The sequence below is a fragment of the Gossypium hirsutum genome, chromosome D05 (assembly GCF_007990345.1).
Source record: "Gossypium hirsutum isolate 1008001.06 chromosome D05, Gossypium_hirsutum_v2.1, whole genome shotgun sequence".
NCBI lineage: Eukaryota > Viridiplantae > Streptophyta > Magnoliopsida > Malvales > Malvaceae > Gossypium > Gossypium hirsutum.
The window spans coordinates 15,129,575-15,156,477 of NC_053441.1; the positions used below are offsets into that span (position 1 = coordinate 15,129,575).

The following is a 26,903-nucleotide window of genomic DNA, read 5'->3' on the forward strand; positions in this document are numbered from 1 at the left end:
TTAACAATGAACTGTACTGAAAAAAAAAAGAACAATGTATGACGTTTAACATAATACACCAAGTATTTTTAAAAATTACTAAAAATATATGTAGCAACTATATTTTAACTGGTGCGATTTGTTGATAATAATCTAAATCCCTGAACCATAGCATTTCTCCACCGATGGAGTCGGGAGATTCCCATCTCTGTCTGTGGTAGTTATGTTGCTCTTTATTTGGATTTCTTTACATTGCATCTTCAATTTCAAGATTGATCGGTATTAAGACATAGATTCTTTTTTCTATTTTATTTGATTGGTGTTTGTTCATCGCAATACTGCTAATTCTGAAACAACATTTTATTGGAACCATGGGTAATTTTAAAAAGATAAAACGTCTAATAAATTAAAAGCAGAGTGCCCCTTAAAATGAACATTTGTGCATTTAGACTCTTTAGAAAATTTTAAATTTTAAATTAATAAAAGTAAAACGATATTTTATCCCCTAAAAATAATAATAATTTGAGATCTTTTAAAAAATAAAGATATAAACTATTAAAAATTATAATTTAATTTTATACGATACGTGTTAGTATTAACTTAGGCAAACCATAACACATCAAAATAATCGAAAAGTACTGAAATTTTGATCAAAACAAAATATAAACTAGTTTAAAACTGAAACAATAGGTACTTACTACCATTATTGGTAGTTGGTACAACATTGGTTTAGCTTCTCCCATGGCATTTCGTTCTTAATAATTCTGTTTTAGTTCCCTGAATACATTTAGATCAAACATGTCGTTATTGAAGTATAGTAAACTTCCAGTTTCAGGATCAGCATTCCATGAGAAATCCAAGGTTAATTCTCTCAAGCACCACACTATCTATTTATAATTTTTCTATATCATTCACTCTGCAGTACTGTCTTGCCTTTTATATCTCCATCTGACAACCAACCAAACAAAAATAGTTCTTCTCTTCCTCGGTGTCCCTAATCAAAATAGTTTATCCATCCCACTAACGCTAAAATTTCAAAAAACCATACTGTTAGTTGCCAATAGAAGGCAAATGTTGGGGCAATTTGTCTACAATATGAACGGTTTTGTGGTTAATACAATACGACAAACATCAAGCAACAAAGTAGTCTGTCCCCTAATGACTTAATTAATTGGTATTGTTTCTGTTGCATCACCCTGCAACCGCATATCAATACTTCGTATAACACGAAACTTATAATGAAGCGAAGCATGTTGTCTCTGGCGTCTACAAGATCTGTTAACATATGAAAGCCCAACTTTTTAGTTAAGTTGCATTCAACTTGAAGCCCAAGTACGTTGTCTTCATAATACATGCTCTGCTCTGGGCTAGTAGTTGAACTGTCTGGTTTTTGTAATCGAATAATTATGCTATTATTTTTCAGCGCATTAATACATGAATTAACAATGAAGTAACTTGGGTCACTAATTTTTAGTCACTCGTATAGCTTGTTTTCCGCAAAAGTGAAGAACTTTTTACCTATTTCAAAGATATTTTATTTTTTATTAAAATTTTACTCATTTTATTAATTCAAATTTAAATTTATACTTGTTACACCCTCATATTCTATACAAGAGACCCACTAGCATAAAAGCCCGACCTAAATTATGGTGACATAACCCTTATATCACTTCGTCCTAGGGGCCCGAGGTTTTGAAAGTTTGAATTTCAAATATATATATATATGTATTTATTTATTTTTTATTTTAATTTCATACCTATTACCTGTGTTATTAGTAATTTCAAATCTTACTTTTCATTAATTATTATATCTTATTATTAAATGCACACTTGTATTGTTGTGGAACCCAAAATACAAAAAGAAGTTAGAGATGAAAAAAGCCCTTTGAAACCCTTAAACTATTTGAGTTCAAAAACGCCAACAATGAAGCAGATATGAAACTCCTAATCAAATAAATTGGATAAACCGTCACTTTCCTCCCTCGTGAAAATCATTGTTGTTATAATATATCCTATGAGAAGACGGATTGTTAAAAATGTTGAAATAGCACAATCACACGTCTAAAAAATATAAAGTTGTAGAGATTTTTATTCTACTATAAATAAGAATCGTTTCTCTACTTTTGAATCACCTTCAAACTTGTCATGTTCTTCATAAAACAAAATTTCCCTCTCCTTATTTGTAATATTTCATTTATATATTTTGTAGTTAAATATATTTGGTGGTGTTCAAGAATTTGTCAAACCTTGTTAAATTTTTGATATTCTCTGTTACTTTTTATTTATCTTTCAATATTTTGTAAGATAAAATTGTAATGATAGATTGTGCTATTAAATTATATTGTAGGATAAGATTGAGTTTTAAGTGAGACTCTTTGTGATCCTCTAATTTTCTTAAGAATTAAACCTAATGTAATTTTTTACTACAATAACTTATTCTCTTTAAATCTATTTGCGCAATTGCTCATAATTATCTTATGAGAGTTCCCTTTTCAATCATGAACTATGAGACAAGAAATTGGCCAAAAGTGGAAGGAAATAATTAAAAGATAATAATAATAATAATAATAATAATAATAATAATAAACCAGCAGCAAGGAAGGTATAAGCATTAAGCAATGTGCCGATTTTATGGCATAATATGGCTTGCCTCAGATCAGAAAGGATAATTTTTGCAACTAAAATTCATCCTCCTAACAATCTTATTTAAAATTTTGGTTGCTACGAGATCTTGCTGGAAAAGCACCAAGTAAGCAGCGTACGGAACCTCGTCAAGGTGTTCAAGGTTTCCACCGCGGGGTCTCTTTTCTTAGGCTAAAGATCGATTTGATGTTGCAAAGATGTTAGTCACGGTTGAATGTAGATCAATCATATGGCACAACGTTAATAAACTGATCATTGAAAGTGACAGCTGTAACACTGTCTTCTGGTGAAAAAATCCAGCTAAGGCCCGATCTGTCTTTAGGAGCTTCACTCAGGCTCTAACGGCGGGACCATTTTCTGATCAGGGTTGGGAGAATCGCTATATTCCTAGAGAAGCTAATGCAGGTGTCACCCGATCTCTAGTCTGTTGGCTATGCTTGCCTAACGTATGCTAGGCTTGGATGTTGAGTTATTAATGTTTTCCTTTTCTCTCGTAGTTGGTCGTTTCATGGGGATGAACTATCCTCGATTTGAGTTGTATTACAGGATGGTTGATTGATATCAGAACATAATTTAAAAAAAAAAAGTTCATCAACTGGTGGAAATAAGGTTCATTTTCTATTAATTAGCAGTTTTGATCCATGAGCATCAAGATTGCGTTGTTAGTTTGAAAAGGAAAAAGAGGTTCCAAGCTAACTGCTAAGTAAGCTATCAACAAAGGAAAACATTGGCTAACGATGGGGACAAAGGTAATGAAAAAAGAAACCGAAAATGAAGTACGTACTTAAAAGATTTTGATATATTCCATGGGCGTACAAATTACAAAAGCCTAATTAATACAAATTTGACAAAGGGCATAGAAATTGAGGATAGCTTCTACCAATAAATTTCGGGAATTGTTCATCAACTCAGGACTCAACCTAAGCATGAGGGTACAAAACTCCATCTCATTCAAAGCCCCGTCCCCATCCAAATCACCTTCTCTCAACATGCAAACCACTTCCTCATCGCTCATCTCTTTCAAACCAAGCAATGCCGAGTTCCTTTTCAAGCTCTCGAAAGTGATCACTCCCTTGTCTCCATCCACAAGCAACTGAAACCCATTGCTCAGCTCCTTCATAAAACCTTCAGCACCCAATTTCTCAACCATGGCGGGGAAAAAATCCTCGAACACCACCACATTTCGAGATCCCATTCTTTTTGTTTTGCGTTAAAACGTCAAAAAAGAAGCTGGTATTGGTTTTAGTTAGTATGATTTTGCAAGTAGAGCAGGTTGGAGGGGTATTTATATGTGATGGAAAGAGAATAAAGCCAAGGGGAGGAAAGAGATGAAATCTTCGTGGAAAGAGTGTCGTAAAGAGAACAAATTAAAGGTAAAGACAAAAGACATGTAGTTGTTTGAGAAGGTTGTCCGTCATTGCTGGCCTGGCAGTTGCTGATGTCTTCTGCCTTTCTTTTTTTGTGTCTATGAAACTTGTCCTCCTTCCTCGAAGTTGCATGTGAGAAGGTTGTGTAGGAATGATCTTACAAGTAATTTTATGAAAGAGAATTGACTTGCTATAAATGCCAATTTACTTTTAGTACCATCTTTGCCTAACCTCTGGCAGATCAATATACATATCCATTTCATAGTTATTTAAATTAATACGAATTCACTACAATCTTTTAAATTACAAACTTCTTTTCGTTTAATATATTAACGCCATATTTTCCATGCAAAAATAAATTAATGGCAAAATTGTGAAGGAGTATGATATCTAGATTACCATTAATTTATCATACCTGCTTTCTAGTTTGTCTAATCTATTTTGTTGAAATTGAACCCCTTTTCTATGTTTAAACTTTAAAATCTCTTTACTTGTTAGAGAATTGCCAATTTAGTCCGGCACAATTTGATTGATTTACGGGTCTTTACTTGTAATCTTTGCTAATATTGTTAAATTCACAGCTTTCGTATTCATCCAAGTTAATACGTCCATCAAAATCTTGTATTGGACAAGTGTGGGTCCGTGTCCTTTTCTTTTAAGCGGCCCCGTCTTTTTCCTGGCCGAAGATTGATACCTTTCATGGAACATACCCCCTTTGTCACCTTCGTGATTTGCCTCTCCAACCCGGTGTAAAAAGCCTAGCCATACTATGAAATTCGATTCAGAGGTTTAGGACATCTTATCTTATAATTATATCTGGCATTTTGTCTCATTGTTTGTAAAATATTGTATTGAATTCTGACAAGCAGCGTATTGGTTGGGTAGTACAATTTGGGCCCATTCTGTAACAGTCATAGCATTACATGATTGACGATTAGGCGTAATTGGGCATATATTTTGGGCTATCGAGTTGGATTATGTTCTAAACATTGCCTTCATCATTGCTTTTATTGGGCTTAAGAATAAGATTTCAAAGACTACTGTTTGGTTTTCCTTTTTTTCAAATTATAAATTGGAATTTGTTTCTTACAGTAATCTCAGCTTGTGTCTTGCAGCGAGGCAAACTTCTGAGGTTGTTTTTTTGCTGCCACTCTTTTTGTCTTTATTTTGTAAGATGAAGAAATATCTTTGTAATTACGGTTCCTTTGTATTATTGGCGTGGCTATTCCAGTTGGCAAGAAACAGAGCAGTAACAATGTCAAATTTCTCTCTTGATTTCGGACTGACTGTAAGGAGCGACCAATAAGGTAAGGCTTTGATGTTTGAATTTTTAAGTCAAGCCGAGACCAGGGCCAGCATGACATACGGACAAAGATACCCTTAGCTTTTTCTCAGTTTTAAAAAAGCCAAAGATGCCACAAATTTCAAACTTTTGAGTAAACAAATTGACCTAGTTCTCTGATCCTCCTTTTGGTTTATCTAGATGCAGCGACAAAAACTGTCATCGATCATGGGTTGTTACTAGGCTAAGAATTTGTTTTCCCTGTAGGCCATATGTAAAAGCTAATATTGATGGTTTTTAGTCCGAAATGAGTCATGTAAGAAGCTTCCTTGGAGCAGCAAATCATTTTTATATTTAATCTTAGCTGTGGAGCAAATGGAAGACCAGGCAGGCCCTGATTTCCAACCACTCCAACTACAATTTCTTTTGAAGGGTCAATTATGAATCACCCATCTCATGTCTTCAAGTTCTCTTTCAGAAACAGATGAACTGATCTAAGAACGTGAACAAATTTCTAAGCACCAAATCTTCCTGTTTTCCACTTTGGCTTATGAATTTTCTTTTTCTTTTTTTTTTTTACTTTCAAGAAATTGCAATGTGTACAGTTGAAGCCCCCAGCAGTATTGAAAATTCAACCGGGGCATTTGGAAAGTCAAGTCCAGAGATGATTAGTCCCCATTTTTTTCTGTTATTTTTTATAAAATCTTCTAATATAGTGGATGAGGACGCCCTACCAACCAACGAAAAAATTTATATATTCAACAACCAGATCTTTGATGTGTGGATATTTTCTGACACGTTAGAAGGTTTTTTTTCTAAGCCAAATTTATTTAATAAAAAGAAAATCTTATTACATAAAACACGTAAAAGGTTGTGATGTCAGGTTTCTTGGATCATTGAAGTTATGGATACAACAGCTTTGTCTTAAAGTATGAGACACTAACCGTATTACATCACAAAAAAGTTATAGCAGAATTGTTACATAATCTTTTTTTACATGGGGCACTCTCATCATCATCATCATCATCATCATCGAATGCTCCCACATTCTGAATCATTGACTTACATGCAACATCAATGATAAATTATGAAATATATCTAATATATTAATGATTATATGTAAAAATACCTACCAGACTAACTTTTTGCTAGTGTCTACATTAGTTCCCTAGGTTTTTTTCTACTTTGAATTGAGACAAAGACTGTGTCAAGGGCAGAAAGGCTTTTGGCTTAACAGCACTGAAAAAAGATCATCCTTCGAAAGCTACACCATTCGAGCCAAAAGATGATAAATGATACTACAAATTTCTTGTCTTAATATACTGTAAACATGGCTCATCACTCATCGTCCCTCTTAGTTCTTTTTGAGCCATGCAGAGCAATTCGATACACAGCACTTATTAACAAATTGGTCATGAAATAAAGGTAGAAAGTTGAAATATAATGGAATAATCTTTCTTTTTGTTACTAATTTTATGCAAATGCACTGTTAGTATATATTTGCTTGAGATTAAACTCGAGATTGAAAATTTGAACAATATTTTTATGATCACTTCCCTTATAATTCAGTCCTTGATGAATTTTTTAACTATGAATTATGGTGGGGGCTGCTTATCCACCCACTCCGCACTAAAATAAGCCTTCTGCATTCGACTAGTCAATTAAATGCCTAGACTCTCCAACTTACTGTTTCACACGAGGGGGAAAAGGTGCTAAATACGTGAACCCGAATTTAATGTAGAGAAATGGAAGATCCACAAATTCATGGGGAAATTGAAAGGCAACCTCTTGTTTTTTTTATCTCTAGTATTTTTGTTCTTAGAAAGTTCGATTGCCGTTGATACCATAACTCCAGCAGATTCCATCAACGACAGCCAGACAATAGTGTCCGCGGGTCATAAATTTGAACTAGGTTTCTTCAATACCGGGGATTCCAATTATCGATATCTAGGAATATGGTACAAGAACATTCCGGTTCGGACTGTTGTTTGGGTCGCAAACAGAGAGTTCCCGCTTGAAAATAATTCTGGTTTATTAAAACTTGGCGATGATGGAACACTGTCCATTGTCAATGAATCAAGGAGCATTATCTGGTCTTCGAATTCATCGCTGACGGCTAAAAATCCAGTTGCGGAGTTGTTAGATACTGGGAATCTCGTTGTGAAGGATGCAGGGGATGACAATGATGAGAGGTACTTATGGCAAAGCTTCGACTATCCATCAGACACATTATTACCGGGAATGAAACTTGGTTGGAACAAGAAAACCGGTCTCAATAGACATCTTACTTCATGGAAAAGTTCGGACGATCCTTCTCCTGGAGAATATACTTATAGCGTTGATCCTCGTGGACTTCCTCAACTCGTCCTTCGCAAGGGTTCCGACGAGCAGTTCCGGAGTGGACCATGGTATGGAACACAGTTTAGTGGTGTGCCAGTTTTGAAGGTAAACCCAGTTTTTACTCCAATATTTGTCTCCAACGCCGATGAAGTCTATTATTCATATAACATAACAGCCAACATCCCATCGAGGTTCGTGTTGAGTCAATCTGGATCGGTTCAACACCTTTCCTGGAATGATCGCCACTCTAACTGGTACCTCATATTCACTGTCCAAGAAGATAGATGTGATAACTATGACTTGTGTGGTAGTTACGGTATTTGCAACATTAACAGGACTCCCAACTGTGACTGCTTGAAGGGCTTTGAGCCCAAATCGTCCAAAGACTGGGATGTCCTTGACTGGTCTGGTGGATGTGTACGAAAAGATCCACATATATGCCATGAAGGAGAAGGGTTTGTGAAATTCACAGGGCTGAAACTGCCGGATGCATCGCAGTTTAGGGTGAATGTAAGTATGACAATCGGAGATTGCGAGGCGGAGTGCCTGAAGAATTGTTCTTGCGCTGCTTATGCTAAATTAGACATTAGAGGCACAGGGAATGGCTGTGTAACCTGGTATGAAGACCTAATTGATATTAGACAAGCTCCTCAATATGGACAAGATCTTTATATAAGAATGGCAGCTTCCGCACTTGGTGAGGTTTCTATTTCTTTATATAAATCCTAATAGTACTCTTTTTCAACAAATAATGGCACTTGTGACTCTTTTCTTTGTCTTGATTTAGCTTTGTCTGAAGCAGGGCATGTCTTGCCACATTGATGTTCTTTTACTTTGGTTGAATTACCATCTAACAATTTTCATTCTTGGTCTCTGAAAGAAATGTTCCCTGAAACTAAACTTTATTTCATTTTTGATCGTTAGAAAAAAAGGCTGATACAAGCAACAATAGGAAGAATGTGACTATTGCAACAACTATATCAGTGGCTTCAGCAATGATAATCTTGGTTTTGATTGGTTGGTTTGTGAGTTGGAAGCAAAAGATGATTAGAAGTAAGCTTTGCATGAATCCTGGTACTACCACAGTTTTGCTTTCTTAATTCATCTTTCTTAACTTATCAATGTCCCTATTGACAGCTCAACAGCCAGAAAATCAAGTGACCATTAGCAAAGTTGAAACTGAGGAGGATCTTGAACTCCCCTTATTTGAATTTGCCACCATTCAAGCTGCTACTAATAACTTTTCGCCTGCAAACAAGATTGGAGAAGGTGGATATGGACCAGTATTCAAGGTATAAATCTATTTTCAGATTGTTCGTTCTTTTTTTTTCCCATTAGAGTTACTAAATGATCTTTGAAATAATCTATTAGGGTGAGATACCGTCCGGACAAGAAGTGGCAGTGAAGAGACTTGCAGAGAATTCTGGACAAGGCCTTCAAGAGTTCAAAAATGAGGTCCTTTTGATCTCCAATCTTCAACATAGAAATCTGGTGAAGCTACTAGGCTGTTGCATTGAAAGAGAAGAGAGAATGTTAGTCTATGAGTACATGCCAAATAGAAGCTTAGATTCCTTAATCTTTGGTATCGAGATCTCAACTTCCTATTCATTGTTCTTATACTTAATCATTTACAAACTCAAATTTTAAAATTATGATTGTCCCGATACATATGATGTACAATGGCTGCAGATGAATCAAGGCGGTCTTCACTTGACTGGAGAAGGAGGTATGACATCATTGTTGGGATAGCTCGTGGGCTTCTTTATCTTCATAGAGACTCAAGACTGAGGATCATTCATAGGGACCTAAAGGCCAGCAATGTCCTGTTGGACAATGAGATGAATCCCAAAATTTCAGACTTTGGAATGGCGAGAACGTTCTGCGGGGATCAAACCGAAGCAAATACAAAGAGGATAGTTGGAACCTAGTAAGTACGAGGGTGTGTAGCTGCATAGTGTAATTAAGAGTTTGAATATTATAGCTGAAAATGATAGTGTTGTCTGTGGTGGTGAACACAGTGGTTATATGCCTCCAGAGTATGCAATAGATGGACACTTTTCTTTGAAATCCGACGTCTTCAGCTTTGGAGTCATATTGTTGGAGATGGTGAGTGGAAAGAAGAACCGGGGGTTTTTTCATTCCACCCACAAACTCAACCTTCTGGGGCATGTAAGTATTGTACACAGTGAATGAAATCAATTGGTATATATAGGTTCAAATATGTGCAGAACTGATCTGACCCAGAAATGAATGTTTAGGCCTGGAAGCTGTGGAATGAAGGGAGGGCCCTGGAATTAATGGATGAATTGATGGAACAAGATTTTGCAGAAGAGGAAGCACTAAGATACATACAGGTGGGACTCCTTTGTGTCCAGCAGAGGCCAGAAGACAGGCCAGTGATGCAAACGGTAGTGTTGATGTTGGATAGCGAGAGTATGTCATTGCCTCAACCTGGAAGACCTGGGTTTTATGCAGAAAGGTGTCTTTCGGAGACGGATTCATCGTCTCTTGGGAATCTAATTTCCAATGAGATGACTGTTACCTTATTAGAGGGTCGTTAGCAGTAGACCCACTCACATTTTAACTTTGTACTATCAAATCAATGACAAAACCTTATCAATATATTGAATTCTCATGTAACAAGCGGATGAATCCGATAGTATTAGAAGAAACCTCAGCCTTCAGGACAGGGGCGTAGCTAGAGCTCCGGTCTCTAAAATAAAAAATTATTCATTTAAGTATTTTAAAATTTTTAAAATTTAAAATTAATAAAGTTAAAATTATACTTTGACTCCTTCAAAATGATAAAATTTTAATTTAGTCATTTAAATATTATAATGATATAGACTATTAAAGATTACAAGTTAATTTCAGCCTCTAAATAAATTTTCTGGCTTCTCCCATATCACTAAGCTATAGACAAAAACCCGGGAATTTCAATTTTGAAATAAAAATAAATAAATAATCAAAACAAAAATTTATTAAAATTTGGTGATTAAAATAAATTAACAGTAATATTAAATTAAATCTTTTGTTTTCAATACTCAAAATAAAAACTTATAATTTGGTAAATGTTTTTATTACGGATGGTTTACCCCAAAGTAAATCCAAATCTTATTACCCCAAAAGTAGCTTCCCAATTAAAATCCAATTCAACTTTTACTTTTGCTTTAAACCTCAAAGCCTTACTTTTGCTAAAAAAAATTTAAAAGAGTATTCGAAATTTTCTTTAAAAAATTAATATTTTATTTTATTTTTTATTTAATGAAACATTCTCATTAAATTTATATTAGTATTAAATGTAAATTAGTTTAAAATTTAAAAATTTTATTTTAATATTAAAATCAAGAGTTTTTATATATAAAAATCATATATTAAGAACTTATTTAACTGCAAAAATAGTATAAAGCTTATTTAAATGAATGTAGTTTAAAGATTTTTTTAATATAAGTTTTATTCACAATTTATCTTATGAGCTATACTCCTTTTTTTACTCTGATATTTTTTTTTGTCTCATTTTAATACTTGAATTTTGTTTTGTTACCACAAACTAACATTATTAAAAAAATAAAAAAAAGTTGGCCAATCAAAATGCGACAGTCATCGATGATATATTAAGTTGACTAGGGTCATGGCATGTTGACTAAGTTGACCGGTGTTTATCGGTTAAAAATCATTTAAAATTGTTTTAAAAAAATAAAAGTGTAAAAATAGAAAAAAAATTAAGAAAAAAATGTGAATTTCTTTAAATGTAAAAAAATTGTGAAAATCATTAATTTTTTTTGAATGATTCAAAATAGTAAAAATAAATTAAAAATTATGAAAATCATAAAAATTTTAAAAAACGTAAAAAAAATTAATTTATATTTTTTTTCTTAAAACTATCTTCTAATATTCTAATTCAATGTTTTCTAATTCAAAGTTTAGTTGATTTGCCAAAAATTTCCAAGCATATTATTTAAAAATTCCTAATTAATCAAATAAGGCATGAAATCTGTCATTCCCGACCCATGGGCATAGGGATAAATGTTCAATCTTTTCATTTAACAGTATTGCACTTTTTATTATAATTTTTTTCATTTTAAATAATTTTAAAAAACTTTTTAATGATTTTCACAATTTAAAAAAAATACAATCTTTATAAATATTTATAATTTTAAGAAATTTTAAAACTTTTTAATATTTTTATATATTTTAAAATAAATTTTAAATTTTTTAAAATTAATTTTTTACTAATTTTTATGACTTTACAAGTTTTTTTTTACATTTTTAACTAATTTTCAATGATTTTTGATCAATCAATGCCAATCAACAATTAGTTACTTGGTCAATGTGCCACGTCTTTGGTCAACCTATCACGTTACCAGTCAATTTGCCATTTTACAGATGACGTGGTGTGTTCTGATTGGTCAATTTTTTTAATGGCATTAGCTTTTAGGTACTAAAACAAAAAGCGGAACAAAGTTAAAGTATCAAATAAGACAAAGAATAATTTAAATACCAAAAAAAAAAAACCAGTGTAACTAAGGAGATTAAAACCTTTAATATATTAATATACTATGGCAAGAAAAGGTTGCATACTTCTAGCCAAGAATCAAAAGTTAAGGCGGAGTCTTCTCGCCTCAGATGAGCTACTTTTGGAAAAGTAATAGGTTGAATATTTAGATACAGTTGACTCAAATTTCCATAGAGACTAAAAACACTACTTTTGCTGCTTCTTTTTTTTACGAGTCCAAGAAGCAGCACAATACAGTCAAAAACTTATATCTATTTACATTTTATTAATTCCCCATTCTATACGTAGCTGTAGATTTACAGAATCAAGCCTATTAATACTCTTCTTTAGAAGTCTAATCTGTACAACTTCTTTGATCTTTGGTAAACTTGCTGCAACTGTTGCTGCAACTGTTGATTGAACTCTGTTAAAATGCTTATTATTTCGTTCTCTGCATATAAGGTAAACATACGCATTCCAAGCAATTTTGAGAATTAGAGTAATTAAGGATTTACCCTTCAAATGCAAAATAACCCACTGTAGCTCTTAGTCCCAAGACCTTACACTTTTGTTGGCTGCTAGTCATTATGATCATGAACAACACCAAATTTCTGCCAGGGTTTATCAACAACCGTTCAGCATGGATCAGATGGTTTGCAAATTAGAAATGAACCAAAATTTTGAATACCCATTTGGTCGAATGATGTCCTCAACGTTTCTGCGAAGGAAGCTTTTGTGTTTAGCGCTTCTGAATCAATTGATCTGAGTACTGTAAAAAAGGCTAGTGCTTCCATTGATGACATGTTAGGTTGGATTTGATTTTTTTTTCCTTTTAGCGTAGACAGTTAAATGGAAGCCTGAAAATTGTAAATTAGAAAGTTTAGAAGAAATTTCATCGAGTTCAAGTTGGAATTTTTGGAGGTCTGTTTTGTCAACTTTAGCTAAAACTCATTTTCTTGTAACGTAGGCACGCAGGCACTACGTCTTAATTCTAGAAATAGCAATTTCGGAGGATTTTCCTGTAAAACCAGAACATAAATTCCAAGACAAAAGCAGACACGGTAAGACTGACAGGGTGGTCGAGGATGTCCCTTGATCATTTAAAACTTTGAGATGGCCCATTGCGTCTAAGCCTAGTAAATTCATTAAAAATCCCCCAATGCCAACGGCATTAAATAAATTAAGTTCTCTCCCGAGCTATATCACAAGCCATACTGAGTCGTGATTGACCATGGATACAGTAAAATGGTTGGCGAAAGCAATGCTTCTGTACCAGCTTTTTCACTTTTCATTCTCTTTGTCTTTGGATGCCATAACACCACACCACTCCCTCCGAGATGGTGATGTTGTGATCTCTAGAGGAAACACGTTCGTCCTTGGGTTCTTCAGCCCTGCCAATTCCAGATATCGCTATGTTGGGATATGGCATTACCAAGTTTCTATTCAAACAGTTGTGTGGGTTGCCAACAGAGAAAATCCTATCAATGAGACCTCTGGAACCCTCTCTATTAGCAGCCAAGGAAACCTCGTCCTCTACCACAAAAACTACACTATTCCTCTCTGGTCTACTAATTCCACCCTTACGCACTCCAATAATTCTACGGCACGACTCTTGGATACAGGGAATCTAGTTTTAGTCCAAAATGAAATCACCTATTGGCAAAGTTTTGATTATCCTACAAACACTATGCTTCCATTTATGAAAGTTGGTTTAAATCTATCTACTGGTGTAGATCGATTCCTCACGCCTTGGAAGTCTCCAAATGATCCCGGGATTGGAAACTTCACTTACAAGCTAGATTCCACAGGCTTCCCTCAGCTGTTTTTGTACAAGGGTTTGGCTAAATTCTGGCGAGCCGGGTCATGGACGGGGCAAAGATGGGTTGGAATACCAGAAATGAGGCGTAGTCCCATTTTCAATTATAGTTTTGTGTATAATGATGAAGAAATTTCTGCCTCGGGAGATATAAAGGACGCCTCTGTAATCACAAGAAGATCGCAAATGAGACAGGAGAGATGCAAAGGTTCTTATGGAATCATCAAAACCAACGCTGGGTTACAATTTGGTCCGCCCCAAAGGAGGAATGTGATTTTTACGGGCACTGCGGGCCCAATAGTAACCGTGACCAAACTCAAGTAGACAAGCTTGAGTGTTCTTGTTTACCCGGATTCGAACCAAAGTCTCCCGAAACTTGGTCGCTAAGAGATTGGTCGGCTGGATGTGCACGAAGGGCTAATGCGTCCATATGTAAACATGGAGAAGGGTTTGTGAAGGTGGCAGCGGTGAAGATTCCTGATACTGCTGTGGCTAATGCAGACATGGGGTTGGGGCTGAAACAGTGCCAACGTAAGTGTCTGAGGAATTGCTCTTGCATGGCTTATGCGAGTGCATTTTCTGAGAGTAATGGAGGGACCGGATGCTTGACCTGGCACGGGGATTTGCTGGATATCAATACCTATAGAGATGCAGGTCAAGACCTTTTCATACGGGTGGATGCTGTTGTCTTAGGTAGGTATCATCTCTATTTGCAACAAGTATATCTATTTTGTAGGCCATATCGCACATTAACTTTCAACTCTTTTTCTCTACTTGAAATAATTTCTCAAAGTCGAAAGTGGTTGGGTCACGATTAGGCACTTTCGATATCTTCTAAGGCAAGCTAGCAACCCAAAAATGTCATTTAAGCACTTTACTAATGCATTATCAAGAACCTGTCCCCCCAAAATAAGTGTTACCAAGAACACCCAGTTTGTTGCACTTGAATCTGAATTAGATATCTCTCAAGTCTTATGTGATTTCAAAGCTTGCTTCAAAGGTCCATTCTGGGCAATGTACATAATTTGCAATAATTTTTAACATTGGCAGTAGTAATTTGCATATATACATTTCATTTGTTTAGCTAGTTACAGGTAGAATGGTGGAGTTAGCAAGAAGCAATTGGTGGCAATTTTTGTAGTTTCTATTGCAGTGATACTTTCCATGGTAGCCTTTGCATTTTGTTTAGTGAGGCGCATAAGAAGAGGTAACCAAATATCTGCGGTTTCGTTTTATGTCTAGGTTAAAGCAAATAAAAACTTGCAGTTTTCACTCAAGTTCTACAAACTAAGCAATTATATGCATTTTACCAGGAAGACAAAGAGGACCTTCACTCAGCTCCACAACAAATCCAACGCATTTGGAGGACTCTTTAAATGGAACAAGTGCTGCGTTACCAGTATTTAATTTGGGAACCACTGCCGTAGCCACAAATAACTTTTCTCCTGATAATAGACTTGGACAAGGAGGCTTTGGCCCTGTTTATAAGGTAACCTGCCTTGCATTTGCGTTTTGCACCCTTTTAGCGCTTTCATCTATGGCTTTCGTAGCTTTTAGTTTTAGGGAAATAATATGATCAATCTTCTAAATTATGTTTAACTCCAGGGTATATTAAACGGAAAAGAGATAGCAGTTAAAAGGCAAAATCCTCAGGGCAAGGAGTAGAAGAGTCTAAGAATGAGGTTACACTGATTGCCAAACTCCAACACAGGAATCTTGTCAGGATTTTAGGTTGTTGCATACAACGAGACGAGAAGATCTTGGTCTATGAATAGTTGCCAAATAAGAGCTTGGCCTGTTTCATTTTTGGTATATATATGCGTGTTTCCTTATCTCATGTACTTCGTTTTCTGATGAGGTCCTCTACGTAGGATGTAATGAAATATATAAACTTGTGAATCCAGATGAAAGTAAAAGATCACTCTTAGACTGGGAAAGTCGGCTTGAGATTGTTTCCGGAATTGCTGGAGGAATTGTATACCTTCATCAAGATTCGAGGTTGAGAATCATCCATACAGACCTCAAAGCTAGTAATATTCTACTAGACGCCCAAATGAACCCAAAGATTTCAGATTTTGGTTTGGCTAAAATATTTGGAGGAGATCAAGTTGAAGCAGATACAAAGCGTGTCGTTGGAACATAGTAAGCAGATACAAAGCGTGTCGTTGGAACATAGTAAGTGCATAAATCTTAGTATTTTACTTGCTTTGGATTTGGCTACATTGTATAAAGTGCTTTTAAAACAACTTTTATTTTTGGATGCTATTGCAGTGGCTACATGTCACCAGAGTATGCAATGCAAGGCCACTTTTCTATCAAGTCTGATGTATACAGCTTCGGAGTAGAGGTGTCCATGGCCGGGTGGCCCGGCCCGACGGCCCGCCCGAAATATGGGAGGGTTTTGGGTAAAAATATAGGCCCGAAATATGGGCTTGGGCAAAAAAAGAGGCCCGATTAAAAACGGGCCGGGCCTCGGGCACCACTTTTTTGCCCGGGCCCCCGATTAATAAATATTTTTATTTTTTATATTTTTTTAATTTTAAAATACTTTTAAAATACTTTTTTAAAATTTTTTAATTTTTAAAATTTTTTTAAAATTTTTTTAAAAATTTTTTAAAATACTTTTTTTAATTTTTTAAATTTTAAAATATTTTTAAAATACTTTTTTAATTTTTATTTTAATTTTTAAAATAAATTTTTGGTATTTATTTAAAAAACGGGCCGGACCGGGCCCGGGAAAAATTCTAGGCCCATATTTCGGGCCGGGTCAAAAAAAATTTCTAGGCCCGGCCCGACCCGGCCCATAAACACCTCTACTTCGGAGTACTGCTCTTAGAAATTCTCACCGGTAGAAGAAATAATGGACATTACCCCGACAGTCCTACCTCGAACTTGATTGAACATGTGAGCAAATTAATTTTGCAAGCAATGTAATGTAATGCAATTCAACTATTTTTCTTTTTCAAACAATTTTGAAATGATTCAAGTTATTTTTTTTAGGTTTGGGAATTATGGAAGAACGACAAAGCTATGGAGATAGTTGATTCATCGTTAGGAGGGGATCTTCCTAGTGCTGAAGTTTTGAGATGCCTTCAGATTGGGTTGCTATGTGTGCAAGAGAGTGCAACAGATAGGCCTAAAATGTCAGCTGTTGTTGCCATGTTAGGCAATGATGCCTCTCTTCCTTCCCCTAAACAACCAGCATTTTTCATCAACAGAAGCGGCCAAGGTGATGAGAGAGGTAGTAGTCAAGGCACCGGATCCATCAATATAGTGACTCTCACCATGCCCCATGCCCGCTAGATGCTTCGGTACTTTAAAAGTTCCACACAGGGCCCTGGTCTGTTACTGAACATAAATCTCTGTTTCTAGTATTATCAATTTAATTGAAATTGTTGACACCATTTTTTGGATGAAAACGGGGTCGACTTGGATTTTGAAAAAAAAGAATGAAAACGGGAGTCGCCACCAATCCTTTTTTGACGAGGTGTGATTAAAAGGTGGTTGTTTTTAATAAATGATTTAATTTTATTAAAACAACGATTTCGGTCTACGAAATTCAGAAAAATGAGTTCGGGAGTCGGTTACGCACGAGGAAGGATTAGCACCCTCGATACGCCCAAAATTGGTACCTAGTTGATTAATTAGTGTCTTAGTGTCGAAAATTTGAAAACTTGAAAGAATTTAAAATACGATCCCTCTTTGTAAAGAAAATGCTCAAATGTTAAGGATCTTCTCGTCTCACAATATAAAATGTCACATCCAGTAAGTTAGGACACGACATCTTGAATTTTCGAGAACGAGCTTGCCTTTTATATAAAAATTCGTGTATTTCAAAAGGTTATTCAGTTAGTTAAGGTGAGCGAGGAAAATCGAAACCCAGTAAGTTAGGGCACGTTTCCTCGAATTCCCAAACACCGAATATTGCCTTTACTTGCAAAAATCTTATTTCGAGGTAACGAAATGCCATACCCAGTAAGTTAGGGAACAACACCTCGTATCTCCGAGAATAAGCATTTTTCAAAACTCATGTCACGATTTAAAAGAGTATTCCGTTATTTAGGTTAAAGGAGAAAAATCGAAACCCAATAAGTTAGGGCACGATTGTCTCGAATTACCAAATACGGAATATTACTTTTATGAAAGAATTATTATTGGGTTGGATATAATGATAATAAGAATAATATTAAAGTAAAGTAAACAATAATACTATATATAAATGTATATATATATGTATATAATAGAAATACACACTACTATATAATAATAATAAATATAGAAATACAAAAAGCAAATATAATAAAAATATTAAATTAAAGTAATAAAAAATAATACTATATATAAAATATATATATACATAAAAATATACACTAATATATAATAGTAATAGTGATAGCAAAAATAATAAAAATATAAGTAATATTAATAATATATTAGAATACAAAAGTAAAGTAATAACAATAGGGGTGATAATAATAATAATACAAACAATAATACATATATATAATAATAGTAGTTAGAAATAAAAATAATAAAAGTAACAATAATGATAGTAATAATATAAATAAATATGGAGAGGGCATATATAATATAATAATAATATAAAAAATAATATATACATAAGAAATAATAATAATAATATAAATAATAGTAAAATAATAAAATAATAAAACAAAGCTCTCAACTCTCTTTCTCCCTCTTTTCTAAATCCGGCCGTTGGTCCGGCTTTGCTTCGGTCATGGACCCCCACGGGCCGCCATCGGCGCCACCGTACACGGCGGCCGGACCTCAAAAAAACTTTTTTCGATAATGAAAATATGGGTAAGCTTCTTACTTTTATTTTTACTTTCGTATAAAAAAACAAAATAAAATTGAAAGGAAAACAATAAACAAACAAAGAACTAAAGATAAGAATAGACAAAAGAAACCTCTTTTGCTTTGATCTTTGATTAATCTCCAAAAACTAGCCTTTCCAAGAAACAAAAATAACCTTTTTTACAAAAAAACACCTCCAAAAAACAAAAAAACCTCCTCCAAAACAAAGAACAATCCTTCTCCAAAAAACCAAAAACCCACCTCTAAAAACAAAGTCTTGAATGGCTTTTATAGCCAAATTTTACAAGTGGAGTGGTTGGGGTGGTTTAGGTGGCCAAGGGTGGTGGAGTTGGTGGCCAAGGTGGGTGGCCAACAACGGTGGTGGAGTAGGTGGCTAAGGTGGGTGGCCAACAAAGGTGGTGGAGTAGGTGGCCAAGGTTTTTATTTATTTATTTATTTATTTTTTGTGTTTGGGTTGGGATTAGATTGGTTTAAGTTGGGCCAAAATTGGGCCTTTATAGAAATTACATCCATAATACATACAGATCCATAATAACATACTTCTCATCTAGATTGCTCTCTTATTTCTCCTATTTTTGTTCTCTTTATTGTTTATTTCATAATAATTATATATTATTATAGATAATTGAAGATTTAATTTTTATGTGATATAAATTATATAATGAATCTAATATAATTAGAAATAAATCCGAGTCAACCAAACCATGGAAACATCTTTTCAACTTAATAGTTTTCTAAAAGTTTGTTTTTTCATACTTCTAGTTAAAATGCATGAAATATCTTACCCCATATTCATGAACCTATCCCATGCAAAAGCTTCATTCATTCCAAAAATAAGATAATTTCTTAAACGATTAAAGAGCCCACTCACTCTCCCTGCGTAAATTAGGGAGGTATACATTTTTTCTCGTATATTATAAAATTAGTTTTTTTTATTAGCATTTTTTTATTTTCATCATTCATATTAAATTTTTTTTATTTTAATCTTTTTTATTATTAAAATTTAATATTTTGGTCTTTTTTATTAAATAACTAACAACAGCTTTTTCATTGGCATAATAATAAATTTAGCCTTTCAGTGTTTACAGATTCTATCAATTTAGTCTTAAATCTAAAAAATTCAATAAACTAGCCCTCAACTTTACACATTCTGTCAATTTAATCTTGATCCTTAAAAATTAAAAATTAAAAATATTTATTTTTTTATAAAAATACATACAAAATTATAATAATATTTATAAATAAATGAATATATATTTTTCTCATTTCCTAACATGAAATTCATTTATTAAAATAATAATTTTATAAATAGAATAATAATACTATAAATAAAATTGTTTAAGAAAAAAAATCATGACCAATACTTACACAAATTCAACTTTTTCCTTTTTTCAACATTAATAATCACTATGTTCAAAGATGGTTAAAAGCTACATTCTAAAGTTGAAAAAGTTAAGAATTAATGTCTTTAAATTGTTGCCTAAAACATGTTTGTTGCGTTTGAGGTTGTGCTTCAAGTGGGCATGATTGAGGATCTATCAATGATAATAAAGTCTTGAAGACCCAATAAGAGTAAGGGTTATTGGTGAAGGTGGCATCTAGCACTTGGCAAATTTGACGAAGACGATATAGCAATGTCACATATAATAAATTTTACTATTTATAAAATAAACATAAAAAAGGAAAAGTTTGAATCTAGTTTAAGTATTGTTTGTAGGTTTTAAAATATATATTTTATTTATAAAAGTATCATTTTAATAAATAATTTTCATGTAAAAAAAAAGAGAAAAATGGGTATTCATTTATTTAGATTTTTCATGTACTCTTTTTTATAAAATCTTATGAATTTTTTTATAAAAAATGAACTTTTAAATATTTTTTATTTTTTAAAGTTTTTTAATTTTGAACTTTAAAGAAGTAAAATTGAATTGACAGAATATGTAAATTTGAGGGTTAAATTTGTTGATTTTTTTTTAGAATTATGACTAAATTGATAAAATCTATAAATATTGGAGGGCTAAATTTGTTATTATGCCCATAAAAAGGCCACCATTAGTGATATAATAGAGGAGTGACAAAAATATTAAATTTCGATAATGTTAGTGACTAAAATAGAAAAATTTAAACTTAGGTAACCAAAATAGATCACCCTAATAGTAAGATGACTATTTTTTATAATCTACTCTTTTTTTTTTTACAATAATGATTCATATTTAGGTTGTTCTTAAAGTAAGTGAATACTTGATCAATAGGTCACAAGTTCAAGTTCGATATATAACATTTTTATTTAATGAGAAAGTAACATTCCTATTAATCTTTTTCCACCTTAATTTTTGAGGTTTTTTTGTTTGCATTAATTTTTTAAAATTTATTTTTTAGACTTAGATTCTGTCAAGATATTATGACATGACATTTTGAGATTATATCATATCATCACCTTAAAAATTTTTAAAATTTAAATGTGTATATTCTTTATTAATTTCTAGATTTTATACAAAAAAATTTAACTCTTCAAATGATGTCACGTCATTGTATCCCAAAAAAATTCAAATTCAGAAATAAATTAAAAAAAGTTTTCAAAGTTTTTTAGGGTCAAATTAAAAGAAAGTTGTGAAATATAAAAACAAAATGTGGTTGTATCTCTTTTATTTATCTCACTAGTCCGATTAATTTATAATTTAAAATATGTTAGAAATGGACCGAAACGAAATTTCCATTAAAATCTAATTTCACCCAACTCTACTCATAAAAGGCGCACACGCACACGGGAGCACAAATGAAGATTTGGAAAGATGGTTTTTTTTTTAGTATCTATATATATTTTGTCCTTTTTTTCCGTTAAACTTTGTTAATTTTTGTTACAGGAGGGTAATGTGACAATTAAAAATTGATATAATAATAAATTTAACTCTTAATTTTTATATATTATATCGATTTAATCATAATTTAAAAATAACACTCAAAATTTACAAATAATTTCAATTTGATCCTCAAAATTTACCTTACTCTTTTGCTTCTCCACCGCCACTATTATTATTGCCTCCACCTCCTCCTCCACCAAATAGGAGAAAGGTGAAACCTCAAAAAATTTTGACTTTTAAGTTTTCTTGGATTTGGGTTTGATTTTTGATTATTTTGGTTTTGATCATGAGAAAATTTTTGAGGTTTCACCTTTCTCCTATTTGGTGGAGGAGGAGGTGGAGGCAACAATGATAGTGGCGGTAGGGGAAGTGAAAGAGGAAGGTATATTTTGAAGATTAATTTGAGATCATTTGTAAATTTTGAGGATTAAATTTTTTTAAACAGTGACTAAATCAAAGGTTAAATTTGTTATTATACCAATTTTTTTAACTACCATGCCACTCTCTCATTAGCGATTTAATGGAACTTAACGAACATGAACAAAAAAATCTTAATTAATTGGGTGACAAAATAAAAGAGCAATAGTTAAATGACAAAGTTAATAAAAAAATGATATTTAAGTGATCAAAAAGAAAATAGACAATAATTGAATTACTTGTGGTGTAGTTTACCCTTTTTATTTTTAATCTATTTTCTCCTCTAAGAAACCCTAAAAGCAGGAACAGTGGGCCACCGCCTGGCTTCCACTACCACAACTACCATTGCAAATACATATTTTTAAAAGGAAAAGACAGTTGAAACCCCAATCAGCAAAAGAGCTCCACTCAATCCTAGTCTTCAACAGCAAGGAAAGAAGAAAGTAGAAACTCATATACACCATTAATATAAAACCTCTTTAATCATTTCTCTCTCTTTATAAGGTACCAGATGATAAAAGGGGATGGCTATACACATATGCTCAAAAAGGAACAAAAGGCCAAGGGGCTCCTTACCCCCCCAAATCTGCTAAATTCAGATCCTAAACATCAACAAAATAATTAATCTTCTATAAATATGAGTCCAATTTTCGCTGAATTTAGCACTTGTTCCTTCTTCTTTTTTAATCACTTGCAACTATATTTGGATTATTGAAAGAAATAAAAAATGAAAAACCTATGCTTAGGTTAACTAATCTTTTCTATTTTAATCCTTCAAGGGGTTTGGTTCCTGATCATTTGCATGCCCTTGGCCCAGCACTCCAGCGCACCCTTCGTCTCTGTACTTTCCATCTTCGAATCGTCACTTCCTTTTTCATTTCTTTTTTCTCCTTTTCCTTTGTTTTATCAAGACTGTTACAGCAAAGCAATGTAGCTATCCTTCTAAGTTTTCCATTATCTTTTTCTTTTTGCCACTTTATGAATATTGAAGTCATGGCCGGCCTCGGGTCTGGTAATTAATCTACCGCATGAGTAGTATAGTTGTTGTACAATCTCCTTTTAGCTTCGTTAAATAGCCTTCTATCCCTACCTGAAAGTTCCACCAAACGTTGGCGTCCAAAAATCAACTGTGGTCTCATTAGCAACCGGAAACGTGCTGGAGATTGGCACCAAACAAAGCCCAAGGCTCCTTAGATCTTGTTTTGGCCCTTCTGGCTCTTTCAAACTTTCAGTACTCTACAAAGGGGGAAAAAGTACAACATTGTTCAGATAATTACTGCATTATTCAAATACTCCTAGGCCCTAGGAGAAAGAAAAAAAGATAGCCAATTATCATCCAAGTCTTCTTTTATTTATGTATATACCTGTTGTTGTGTGGAAGGTACTGCTTGTTTCATATATGGAGTAATCAAAACCTGAAATTACGTAAAAATAACATTTTCTCAGTCCATATACAGAATTCTCTAGATAGTATCCTTGTTTTCATGTTATATAAAAAATTAACATGTTAAGGGTTTTACTTATAAGAAATAGAAAGAAGATAGAGGAACCATACATTAACTTGATCATGGAGGAACTTAATGTATTCAATAGCTTCATGAAGAACAGATGCGGTATCAGTCTGGGGAAAAAAAGAAAAAGGTAAGGTACAGAATAATCCGAAGGCCAAGATAAAGGTAAACCTTTCAATTATATCATCAAAAGGATAAATATCTAAAAAGTATATAGTAAGAAGAAAATTCCAAAAATTCACCTTTCCGAAAGGTGAAACCAATTGCTGGAGCGCAGTGATTCGGTCCCCAAGCTTCTCTTTTCGAACCTGATAAAATTTGCATAAAACTTTTACATCTAATTCTTTGAATAAGCGATCACTATGATTCCACCTGTAAAGAAACTTTGTAAAATTTATAAATTAATACCTTAAAAGTTGGTAATGGCGATGGCGTTTCAATTCTTGGCCTCTTCAATAATGGAGGTTCACTACTTAATCCTTTCTTCACCGGTGACCCCGAGTTCCGAACTTCTTCGGTATTAGTCTATGAAAGCAGTCCACAACATGAAATAAATAAATCAAAACTGTACCATAAACCCTAGCCCTGGATCCAAGCTGATGAACATGATCAAGACATATACTTTAAAAATATCTCATCACACCATTATTTATTTACCTTCTTCGTTAGGCTGGGGCAATTAGGTTTCTCTTCAAATGTTTGTAAAAGAAACTCAGGTTGCAGCTGCGAGGGTGAAAAGCCGGCTTTGACGTCGTTTACACCAGTGGCGGAAGCGTTCCACAAGGGTGCGTTGTTGGTGAAGTGCAAGTTGCTGGGCTGCTGTTTTGGCAATGATGGCCTTACGAAAGGAGCTGGTCTTGGCCAAGAAGGTGATGATTCAGTAGCGTTATTTGCCCCATAAGTAGCTGTAGCCGACATATAGTCGATTGACCGATTGTTGTTGAAAAGTGATAGTTGTTGGGATTGGGGTTGAGAGTCAGGATCAAACAAAGTTTGTAACAGCGTTGATGGGTACCCATATGACACTGAACCTATCGGAAACTGGCAGGTTGGTCTACTGTTACCGGAGCTGGTTAGTGAATTCAATCTCTGCTGCTCCAAGGAGAAATCTTGATTGAGAGGCTTGAAAGTAGTGATGGAAGAATCTTCCCCGGGGCTTGTATAGCTCCTTGGACTCCATTCCTTTTGGATTTGGGAAGAATCCATGCCTGTTTCTTTCCGGCAACTCAGCCTAGAGTTAATACCTTCTTGAAGAACTGAATTGTAACTTTCACTTCTCCCATTACTCCGACTGCAGGCAAATACGATGTAGAAAAACAGAAAGTATATATATTCAGTTGATGAAAAGAATTTTAATCTAAGAATCAAGTATTTAATTGACTGATCATGTTGACTTCCATTACTAAGGAAAATTAAGAAGTCGTTGTTCTTTCTAACTTGTGGTCGAAGCTTTGGACTATAAGGTCTAGCTTCTTGTATGTAAAGAACTCATATTTAAATCATAGTGAAGACCCAGATAGTTTTTATGCTAATTATACCAGTTATGATTTCAAAACATCAATAACTTACAGCAAAGATTGGTTCCAATCGGATGTTGTAGATGATGAAAGGCCGAAACCCATCATTTGTAAGGTAGAATCATTCAAAATACTGCTGCCACAACTGTCTGAATCACCTTGCTGAGCCCCCAGCGGGAAAGCTAAGCTATCTTTAGACTCCTCACAAGAAGACCTTGCCTTAATATCCACCATATCAGCACTCCATCCGAAGCTTCCCATGTCAGCGGCAAGCCCCGTGGAACATGGCGAAGAACACCCCGTAAACAGTGCTTTCGAGGAATCCCACCATGTCTCTCCACAAATCCCAGCATGAAATTCTTCTGCCATCGTCAAAACTACAAACTCTTTCCTTTTTTTGGTTTATGTATGGGTGAGAACCCTCACCCCTTGGGAGTCATCGTTATTTATATGTGAAAATTGAACTCTGATAAAGAGTACGGTCTAGTGTAAAAGAATTTGGTTGACATTTCAAGGGATGATTGGACGAATGAGAGAAAGCATTTTGAATCGAATTCTGTTGTTTATAATTAATTAAAAAGAAATTTAACTTTGTTCTCATTCCTTCTTTCCCAATTAAAAAAATGCAATTATTTTATTTCCTTTGCTTTAATTTTCTTTTCCTTACCGGCTTAATTTTTTTCCCTTCCTTACGAATAAAGGGATGACGATGATGATATGTTTGATCTGACTGCCATGTCAGTGTTTTGGACTTTGTTTTAGGACGGTTGATATTTGGTTAAAATATAATAGTCGAATGAAAAAGCTTATCGTCTATATTATAGGGCAATCTAATAAAATATTTAATACGTTATATTAGTTAGTAATATTTTTCATGTCATTGACACATAATTTTGATAATTTTTTTATCCTAACCCTAAATCTTGAATTTTGAACCTGATTCGAGAAGATTCTAGATTTGGGATGTAGGATTTAGAGCTTAAGATAAAAAATGATAAAAATTATGTGACAATTAAATAAAAAATTACTAAAATATTATTAAATAATATGAATAATGTAGTGGAAAGGATTTGTACAAAGAAATAAGATTATAATTTGTTTAGTATCTTTATTTGTAGTCACTATAGTTATAAGATTTTGATAGCTTTTAAAAGATTAAAAAGTAAAGAAAATGAGTGACTTTTCTTTTTTACGAAGAAAATTTCTTTATGCTTTGACGTTATTCGAATATATGTATATATATCAAAACCTTTTAAGCATTTCGATGACATTACTTTTTTTTATAATTAATCATTTCAATTCAAATAAATCATTACAAACGTTAGTTAATTAATATAACTACAAAATTCCACATATTTATATAACGTGAATTTGTTATTTAATCAAAACCTTATTAACTTTTATTCAAAAATTTTAGATCTTGGTAAAGTTTACAGGATCAACATAAAAAGGCAAAAAAAAGAAAGAAAATTAGACGGCTGACTTCTAAAAAATCAAAAGTTAATTAAATTATGTCCCAATGAAAAAAATTAAATTAGGAATGATGAATCTAATTTTCTCAACAACAAAAAAAAGCTAGGAAAGGGACTTTCTTGTTTAGCTTCAAACTCCTAATTTGCTTCACATTGAAGTTCATTAACGTCATGATTCGGATGAATCTATCTTTTAGCTAATGATTTTTGTCAATTTTAATATGCTTACGCTAGGTTGGATTGAATTTTTTTTTGTCAAAACTCCTAATTTGCTTCACATTGCAAGTTGATTATCGAGTGAATGCTTCTTGTTGTCCATGAAAAGTGTGGATCCTATGTTTAGAGATTGATGATGTTCCTCTCTATC

At 33.5% G+C, this 26,903-nt stretch overlaps 3 protein-coding genes and 1 pseudogene across 3 annotated transcripts; 2 read left to right on the top strand and 2 right to left on the bottom strand.

Annotated features, from left to right (window-relative positions):
• Nucleotides 1-3,403: 3,403 nt before the first annotated feature.
• Nucleotides 3,404-3,958, bottom strand: LOC107903204 (calcium-binding protein KRP1). The gene has a single exon (XM_016829245.2). It carries the CDS (start codon nucleotides 3,815-3,817, stop codon nucleotides 3,452-3,454), a length of 366 nt encoding a protein of 121 aa, XP_016684734.1. The 5' UTR covers nucleotides 3,818-3,958; the 3' UTR covers nucleotides 3,404-3,451.
• Nucleotides 3,959-6,892: 2,934 nt separating this feature from the next.
• On the top strand, nucleotides 6,893-10,233 carry LOC107905964 (G-type lectin S-receptor-like serine/threonine-protein kinase At4g27290). Its single transcript, XM_016832767.2, has 7 exons — nucleotides 6,893-8,308; nucleotides 8,536-8,664; nucleotides 8,749-8,903; nucleotides 8,983-9,193; nucleotides 9,301-9,538; nucleotides 9,630-9,780; nucleotides 9,870-10,233. Exons 1-7 carry the CDS (start codon nucleotides 7,036-7,038, stop codon nucleotides 10,170-10,172), a joined length of 2,460 nt encoding a protein of 819 aa, XP_016688256.1. The 5' UTR covers nucleotides 6,893-7,035; the 3' UTR covers nucleotides 10,173-10,233.
• A 1,960-nt stretch (nucleotides 10,234-12,193) lies between these two features.
• On the top strand, nucleotides 12,194-17,436 carry LOC107905965 (G-type lectin S-receptor-like serine/threonine-protein kinase At1g11410; annotated as a pseudogene).
• Nucleotides 17,437-22,492: 5,056 nt separating this feature from the next.
• Nucleotides 22,493-25,593, bottom strand: LOC107905963 (transcription factor bHLH112). The gene is made up of 7 exons (XM_016832766.2): nucleotides 25,117-25,593; nucleotides 24,205-24,838; nucleotides 23,956-24,072; nucleotides 23,790-23,855; nucleotides 23,592-23,657; nucleotides 23,401-23,451; nucleotides 22,493-23,272 (listed from the first exon to the last, which is right to left on the bottom strand). Exons 1-7 carry the CDS (start codon nucleotides 25,431-25,433, stop codon nucleotides 23,123-23,125), a joined length of 1,401 nt encoding a protein of 466 aa, XP_016688255.1. The 5' UTR covers nucleotides 25,434-25,593; the 3' UTR covers nucleotides 22,493-23,122.
• Nucleotides 25,594-26,903: the final 1,310 nt, after the last annotated feature.

What these genes read in the sequence shown, in the direction of transcription:
- LOC107903204 (XM_016829245.2), bottom strand. Translation starts at nt 3,817, where the DNA reads ATGGGATCTCGAAATGTGGTGGTGTTCGAGGATTTTTTCCCCGCCATG.
- LOC107905964 (XM_016832767.2), top strand. Translation starts at nt 7,036, where the DNA reads ATGGGGAAATTGAAAGGCAACCTCTTGTTTTTTTTATCTCTAGTATTT. An exon ending in CTTAGATTCCTTAATCTTTG is followed by an intron (nt 9,194 to 9,300) that starts GTATCGAGATCT and finishes CAATGGCTGCAG; the next exon opens with ATGAATCAAGGCGGTCTTCA. An exon ending in AAGAGGATAGTTGGAACCTA is followed by an intron (nt 9,539 to 9,629) that starts GTAAGTACGAGG and finishes TGGTGAACACAG; the next exon opens with TGGTTATATGCCTCCAGAGT.
- LOC107905963 (XM_016832766.2), bottom strand. Translation starts at nt 25,433, where the DNA reads ATGGCAGAAGAATTTCATGCTGGGATTTGTGGAGAGACATGGTGGGAT. An exon ending in TGGTTTCACCTTTCGGAAAG is followed by an intron (nt 23,658 to 23,789) that starts GTGAATTTTTGG and finishes TTTTTTCCCCAG; the next exon opens with ACTGATACCGCATCTGTTCT. An exon ending in TCCTCCATGATCAAGTTAAT is followed by an intron (nt 23,452 to 23,591) that starts GTATGGTTCCTC and finishes ACGTAATTTCAG; the next exon opens with GTTTTGATTACTCCATATAT.